The 8,511-nt window shown below is 37.8% G+C and overlaps 1 protein-coding gene across 3 annotated transcripts in view; it reads right to left on the bottom strand.

Moving 5' to 3' along the window:
- Positions 1-2,881: 2,881 nt before the first annotated feature.
- The window catches only part of VRK1 (VRK serine/threonine kinase 1), a 55,684-nt gene continuing 50,054 nt past the window's right edge, over positions 2,882-8,511 (bottom strand). For all 3 annotated transcript variants that reach the window (XM_054027894.1, XM_054027896.1, XM_054027895.1), the window contains one exon: positions 2,882-3,111. In XM_054027894.1, coding sequence (XP_053883869.1) covers positions 3,038-3,111 — 74 coding nt within the window. In that variant the 3' untranslated portion in view covers positions 2,882-3,037. The remainder of the gene's footprint in view (positions 3,112-8,511) is intronic.

Genomic DNA, 8,511 nt, shown 5'->3' with positions numbered 1-8,511 from the left:
TAATTACAAAAAAAAGCTCCAGTGATAATGCTAAGCAGAATTAGTAATAGCAAATGACAGTCTGTCTAGTCTTATTCCCAAAGGGAAAGAAACTCTTAACTGAGAAGTCAACCAGACAATGTGCAGAAAACCTAATTGCATTACTGGTATTATGGCATCCCAAATCTGGCAGCTCACTGGGACAAAACAGTGAGTAAAGTCTGTCAAACTCTACTCACGAAAGCAACTGACCCTTTTGTACATACCAGCAGATTCCAGGAATTATTTCATTCTGGGATGTCTGACCTTACTGGGAAATATTCCTGTAAAACAACCAGGAAAAGGTAAGACCATCAAGCTAGCACCATCTAAAAAAAATCCTGCATCCATCCCAAATTAGATTCTCCCTCCAGATATTTTACATTACAAAAAAAAAAAACCCAACTATCTGTCTGCTAAATGTTCAGCACTAAAAGAAGAGTTCTCCGCTTCATTATCGATATCCTCATTACACCATCAGTTGAAGTGCAGACTAGTTCTCCTGTGAAGATTTATCATGTATGGTGGCCACTTTGAAACGTAGGTAGTGGAGTCTTTAACATTCCCTACTCAAGTGTCTCCCTGCTGTGCCTGTAAATGTCAGTCCAGTTTTTTCACGGCTGTGCGCACAGATTAGAAACAGCAGGAGAGCTTGGGAGTATGACTACAATGCCAGTAAGGACACTTGTCTTCATGGCACTGCTCAAGTGATTCTTGGAATGTAGGACCCTGCTGTTTTCTAATATTTACACACAACTGGAGTCATCAAGAGCAGTTAAATGCAGTCTAAAGGCAGCTTGCTTCCTTTGTGTTACGGGTTTTACATTCAAATTGCATGTCAACAAAAACTACCACCCTACTCCTTCAACTAAGTGGTATATTTTCCCCACCTTTTTGCCATCCAAATGTAACTATCACACTATTTCATCACAATCTTCCACTTAGCTTTCCACTGCTGTTGCCCACACTTTATACATCATGTAAATTCACACGTAGCACCTGGGGAGATTCTTGACCTCTGATCGTGCTTTTGCAATGTAGTTTTTTTGTGACCAAACAAGAGCAGAGAAAGCTTAAGAAGCCATTCACCTGGAGTCTAAAGCACCTTCACTTCCTAGAACACTTTGAAATAACCACCTCACCTCAGAGGCCTTTCTTTCTTGTTACCAAGAAATTAGCACAAACTAAAATATCTTCATAAAATGTCTTTGTAAATGTAAGTTTGGTCTTGGTTATCAAATGGAAGCAAGGGTCTTGGCCACTGGGAAAGTATGGAAGAGAGATCTTGCATACCAGTGAAGTTCACAAGTGTTTCATTCAATTTTTTAAAATGTTCAATAATCAATAAAGAACAAACGCATGAATAAAGCTAGCTTTGCACATTCAGATATTATAATTTATATTTGCTTGCCTGTAATATTTCTCTGGAGGGATTTTTGAGTGCTGTGCTTTTGAATTATTACTTTAGCTTTCACTTTAACTTTTGATAGCAAACTTTAGTTGGAAAAAAGATTGAAATGTAAAGGCTGCCATAGCCTCTTACCTTCACTTCTGGAAAGAAGCTCACTAGACAGACATTGAGGGGTAAAATCTGAGGTAGCCAAAGTATTAGCACATGGTGGTACTATACTTGGAAATATACTAGCTGTATTTCCATAATCCCTATGCACAGCAGAGTCCTAGGAAAGCCTCATGTTTATTTCCTCCCTCACGCATTGATAATGCCAGAAGTGAGAAGGCAGTAGGTGTTCTTCCACTGGTCTATTTAAAAATCTTATTTTAAACATTAATTTCCTTGTTTAAGAAGAAAATCTGGTGCATCACCTAATCAATGAACACTTTGCACTTTGTGTGTTAACATACCCATTTATTTCAGTGTGTGGGATACCTGGATAACTACTTTATACAAGCATTTAAATCACCAAGAATAAATTGGCGATGTACAGTATGGTATTTCATTTGTTCATAACTACTACTTAAGCAGTTTATCACACCACCATTTCCTTCTTGAGAACTATGTCCAGGCCAAATTAAGAGGACTTTTTTGAATTGCCTAAGTGCAAAAAAGTGTTAATCTTCAGTATGGACCATACCCATTTATTCAATTTTTCCAAAAAATGCCTGTTGGGCCAAGAATTACCATGAGGAAGTTCAGCATAAGAGTAGTGCTTTTTACAAAAACTGGAATTTCAAATGAGAATGTCATCTCACCTATAAGCAAAGGTAAAGCATCATTCTGATGTGAAAAGTATGAGACCCAAGTTTTTATTAGAAAAAGGTGTCCAAGTAGAGAAAAAATTGAATTTGTACCCTTTCTTGCTTCCCTATGATATAAAAAGAAAGCCTGAGGTGTGTTTGGTTACTGGGGGCAGGGGAGGTTACAGAAATTCTGGTCTTGCCTACTCACCCTCCTGGAAGACAATGAATAATTGGAGAACTGATACAAAGACAAATACCATTCAAATGAAACTTGATTAAGTAAAACTCATCTATATTATTTAATTCAAACACTTCAGAAATACCTGAAGAGATGTCTCTGCAATGATCAAAAATCCCTTTCCCTCCCCTCCAGTTAATGCTATGTCCATATTTCATGCCTCCAAAAAGTCTTCATGCAAAAACAGGGAAGACCAGATGTGACATTGCTATTTTTAAGATAACAACAAGGAGAAAAAAAAAATCATTTGAATACAGTTTCAGGTTTTCTTGCTACATCATAAAGGAGCAAAAGAGGCACAATTTTCTCTTCTCTTCAGGTTCCTTCAAAAGCATAAAATATATGCAAATACTAAAAACAACCTCACTTCAAAACTTGAAAACTTCTGCATTTATGGATAGTATTTTTGTACATGGAGTACACAAATACACTTTAATAAAACATTTATTCTTCCAAACAAGGTACAAACTGCAGCATAGCCATTTTTCAAATCCTCTAAAAATAAACATTAAAAAGAGAAGCAAAGATTACAGTAGCCAAACAAAGCGAAGCAAAGAAGAGGAGCACATTATTCTAGTTCTTCTACTTCTGGACTCTCTTTCTGGTTCTTCTGCCTTTTGGTGAACTTTTCTTCAGTGTTTTGGTGGCTTCTGAATCTGTAGTTTTTAAAAATAGAATAAAATTAAAGTACAGTATCATTACACAGTAAAGACAGCAGGAAAGTTTTATGAGAAGATAGTTTATATTATTAGCATTTTAAAAGCATAATACTTCAAATTAGTTTGCATCTACTCTACAACTAAAGAGCTCCCAATCCGAGGCTGTGGGCATCTTTGATAATCTCTTTAAAAATACACAATATACACTTAAATACAACACCCACATTTACTCCCTGACTCCATCAGTTACTTCACAATCTTTCGGTAACAGCAAAGGTAACAAACATTGCCATCCAAACAGGATTTAAATTTCCTGACAAAATTCTTTAGTTTCATTTTTCTCCTTCATAAAAAGCTCAGTCTTATATGACAAAACAGGCCAAGATGTTTTTCTCAGGCAGAGGCTCCAGCTCCTGTTTGAAGTAAAGCAGGAAGCAAACTGGACAACCTGCCTGCCAGGTGTAAAAGGAGCAGAACTTGATGCAGAATCACTTCTGACACCTTTCTTCCTGATGGAGAGAGGTCAGGAGCCACACACTCGTGTGTGCCAGTGGTAGTCACATGACAGGAAAATAAAATAGAAGAAAAATAAACGTAGGTTGCTTTTTTCAAAAAAACAGAGAACAATCAAAATCTATATTGTTTCAGCTCCTTAGTTTCTACTAATGCCTTATCTTACATGGTCTTGCCTTCTTCCCTGGAGTTCCTACAAGAAATGAACTATATACCTCTGGACCTTTTAAAAAAAAGCAGAATTATCCACTTTGTCTCAGTTCCTCTAACTGCTTACTGTTGTGTGTGTGACTAACCTAAGTCGAGCTGGGCTTGTGTTCATTGGAAGTCATCTTAAGAGAATGGCTGATTGCTCACCAGAAGAAGCCAGTGTTATCAAGTAAGGTGGCTTTGTCACCCCAGGAATTACCCAAATGGACTGCCATACTGGATCAGAGTAGTGGCCATCTATTTCAGTAGCCCCTCTGCTAACTGCCAGTAGCAGCTGCAAGAAACTCTGACATGGGAAATTATGGAATTACCTGCGCATATGAATCCTTCCTTCCTAACCCCCCTCAGTTAAAAGTTGACTTAAATCCTTGAGTTTATATCTCTTCCAAACTTTACAAAATATATCTTATGTAATTGCCAACATTTTCATTAAAATGTGTGTCTAATCTTTTTTTTGAAGCCTACAAAGCTCTTAAACTTAATGATTATCTTGTGGCAATGAGTTACACAGGATGAGTGTTCTATAACAAACACTTATCGGTTTATTGCCTTTCGGTTTCACTGAGGTTCTTCTTACTTTTGTACTGTGGTGAAGGGTAAACAGCAATGCCTGCATCGCCTTCTGGGGGCAGGGGGAAATAAACTAATCTTCACCCTTTCAGTGACTGATACTAAAAATCCCATCCCAGATTGAGCTGAGCAGCTTCCTTAACGTGCAACATTCCATTCTTCAATGAAAGAAGAAAGAGAAATGGGATATTTTCCTTCTGCTCAAAGGAAGGGCTGGATGGATGGAATGCTGCAAAGAGAATCCATTCATCCATATCTGAATATTAGAGAGGGCCTCCCAGCAGGAAGATGTTAAGTGGAAAAATAAACTTTTTGGTTGTAGGGAGAAGATGCATGAGTTCTCAAGCTCCCCATTCATGAGTTCAGTTCTCAAGGATTTTTAAAATCAAGCAAAACAAGGAGGTGGGAAGAAATTTCTTTGTCATGAAGTCCTAAATATCTAAGAGCCTAAAAGGGGATGGAGAGGAGAGGAACACATACTGACATAAGCGTAAACCTCATTGTCATAAAAATTAAGAAATTTAACATCCAAGAATGTAACTTGCTGCAATATTGTTGAAGAAACTGCAACACTTTTCCTGGAAATACAGCATAGGGAAACTCCCTGCATTGACAGTAACGACTCAGTGGTGTAATGAAAGCTGCTCCCAATCAGGGGCAAGGTGTCTAGAAGGTAGATTGAACTGAGCAGGCCTGAGACACGCAGTCTTACAAAAGGAGCCATTTTATGTGCAAGAGAAGGCCAGATGTGCGTATCACCACACATTCTGTTCTCTCTGACACAGGGGCAGCGGGCACTTGCAGTCAAGCAGCAAAGACTGGGGGAGAGCTAAAACCAAAGCAGCACTGGACCCAAAAACAACACCAGAACTAGACACATCACTAAGACTGACCAGCTGCAATCAAATCAATAGGGCAGAAGGAATAAAGATCTGTGGTAGAGCCCTTTTTCCTTTAAAGAATGGGAGTACAAGAGTTATATGTTCCCCTGAAGGGTTCTCCCCAAAAATTTTCCTGCAAGGAGAGCCTGCACAATTAATATAGGAAGCATTGGAATGTGATGTTTCTCCAAGATTGTTGAGGCACTGGAAACCTGTACAATCAAAGTAGGATCAAGAGACCATATTTAGACTTGTCTCTTCTCTTGTGGTCATCTCCTAATGTTTTTCACAAATCACTAAAGGAAAAGGAGGAACTGAATTTAAAAGAGTGGAAAAATGAATTCCATGATTCCAGGAAGGAAGAAGCAAAGAAAAACTAAAGGACTGAGGAGTAGAGTCTGCTTTTATACACACTGCTTTTCATTGTTCTTTGCTTCTGTGTTTCCTGGTAGATGACACCATAACACAGGTAGTCTGGAATTTTCACAAGGTGAGGATATCATGGGAAAACGAGCAGGACAAACAACAATGTATGATTCCATGATCCTATGCTGTACGTGCCGTAGGACTGAGGTTGGGGTTTCAAGTGTTTTATTACAAAATGAACTAAAAATATTAAGTTGCTTAAATCAAGCTACTTTTACAATTGTAAAAGAAAACCTGTATTTCAATTACTTTGTTGAAGACATCCCAACAACCAATTCCACATACATAAATAACCATATATAGTACATGTTTAAAAAAAAAAAAAAAAAAGAAAGTCAACCCTTCCATTAGGCAGTGAATTCAATCAGAAAAAATATTTTATTTAAATATATTGCTTAATAAAATCCTGAAAAGGTTTCATTTCACTGTAAGTAAGTGCTTCAATGAGTCAGTATTAATCCCCGCCCCCCCCTCCCCCTTCATCTCCAGAAGTAAATTTCACTTCCAGGTCCTTAAACCCAGGTTTGGACTGCAAGTACTGCAACACCCACTCAGCATTCTTCAATATATCTAACTATGGATTAACAAAAGTGAGATGACTATTAATTTATTATTATGAAACAATTCAGCTGAACATGAAAAATTTCTATTACACAAAATACTGACCAATGAAAGATTTTCCCCAGAAGTCTTGCACTTTGTTACAGGATCAGATCACATGCAAAATGATATCCTTATTAATTTTGAATAGAAGGTAAACACAAAAAAGTTTCCACATTTTATTAAGTCCAACAAGAGTTAGCCATGTCCTCTGTTCTAAATTAAACTGAATTAAGCCATTAGTGTCTCAGAGAGCTCTTAGAATAAGAGGACTGATAGAAAACCTATTTTCCCAAACATACAGAGTAAACAGACTCATATATTTCATATACCAGAAATAAACTATTGACTAATTTTTTTTCTATAACCATATATTAAAACCAGTTTTCAATAAATATATTTACCAATTTTAAAATGTGTATGGATGACATTAACCAGGAAAAACTACAAAAAAGTGTTAAGAGTTTTATACTGACTCACGGGAGTCAAACACCCTTCTCCCACTTACAAGGATCTTTAATGTAAGACACCCCTTACACCACGGGCTTTTTTCTCTATTCAAACCATTCTTTTAACTCCTCAGATAAATTCGGATCAGGACATAAAAGAAAGAATTGTTTCCTATCACATTTAAATACAGTTGGTGCAGAATACAGCAGACAGTTTGTTAGAAAGTATCTCTTGCAGGAAGCACAATATTCCTGTGCTCTGCAACTTAGAATCATAGAATGTCAGGGTTGGAAGGGACCTCAGGAGGTCATCTAGTCCAACCCCCTGCTCAAAGCAGAACCACTCCCCAGGCAGATTTTTGCCCCAGATCCCTAAATGGCCCCCTTAAGGATTGAACGCACAACCCTGGCTTTAGCAGGCCAATGCTCAGGCCAATGTTCAAAATATTGAGCTATCCCTCCCCAACTTGCAGTGGCTTCCTATTAATTTCCAAATGTAATTAGAATGTGCTGGTTTTAACTTATAAAGCCAGATCTTTTGAGGCACTACAGATTACAACCCCACAGGTTTAACTGTGAGGATGCTATAGATGGGACATTCTGAGTTAAAATCCCTTGACTGTAAACTTTGCTTCCTGCTTCATTTTGCCAAAAACAAAATGTATTGACTATCAGGCCATGCTGCAAGGCCCTTTTGTTCTGAAAGACTTTTTGAGGAGAGAGAAGGGAAGGACAAAATGGGTGCTGGGGAGCTAAATCTTTTGGACACCAGTCAGACACTGCTATACTGATCAGGCCAATAGAATGTCTACTACTCCTGTATCCGGTCTCTGACAGTGACCAATACCATGTGTTTCAAAGGAAGCAGCAAGAAACCCAGTAATACACAATTATGGAAAAGATTTGTCCATTTAAGGAGTTTCTTCCCACATCCCATGAGTTAACAGTTGGAGCATGCCCTGATATAGAGAGATTTATATTGCTATTTTTAAAAAAGGAAGCAAGCAGAGCTAAGGGCAGACCCAAAAGAGAAGAGGATCACATGATCGGCCTTCCACAGTAACTTGTGGGACACCAATAGTCTCCAAAATTCATGTCCATATTATTTAATGTTGAATAAGTGTAAGTCTTGGCTGAATGAAGAAAAACTCACCTAAAGGTCCGTGAGACAATAATCTAGTACTTATTTATGTAGAGCTATGCTTCACAAAGAAACCAAAAGCTAAGTTCCTTTTAATTGAAAGAGGCAGTTGAAAATGCTAAGAATATTTTTAGCTTCTCCACAATGGCCTTGTCTTCCTTGAGTGCACTTTTAGTACCGCGATCATTCAAGTGGCCCCACTGATTGCACTTTAAAAAAAATCTTTGCTGTTAGTTTTTGTGTCTTTTGCTGGTTGCTCTTCAAATTCTTTTTGGCCTGCTTAATTATACTTTTACGCTTGACTTGCCAGAGTTTACGCTTTTTTCTATTTTCCTCAGTAGGATCTGACGTCCAATTTTTAAAGGATGTCTTTTTGTCTCTAACTGCCTCTTTTACTCTCTTTAGCCATGGTGGCACTTTTTGGGTGCTCTATGCTTTTAATTTGGGTATTCATTTAATTTGAGCCTCTATTATGGTGTTTTAAGAAAGTTTTCATGCAGCTTGCAGCCATTTCACTTGTGACGACCTTTCAATTTCCATTTAACTGGTTCCCTCATTTTTGTGTAGTTCCTCTTTCTGAAGTTAAATGCTACTGTGGTGGGCTTCT

This window comes from Malaclemys terrapin, chromosome 4 (assembly GCF_027887155.1).
Source record: "Malaclemys terrapin pileata isolate rMalTer1 chromosome 4, rMalTer1.hap1, whole genome shotgun sequence".
Classification (NCBI taxonomy): Eukaryota; Metazoa; Chordata; order Testudines; family Emydidae; genus Malaclemys; species Malaclemys terrapin.
The sequence above is the reverse complement of the archived record's forward strand: the minus strand, read 5'-3'. Positions and strand labels throughout refer to the sequence as shown.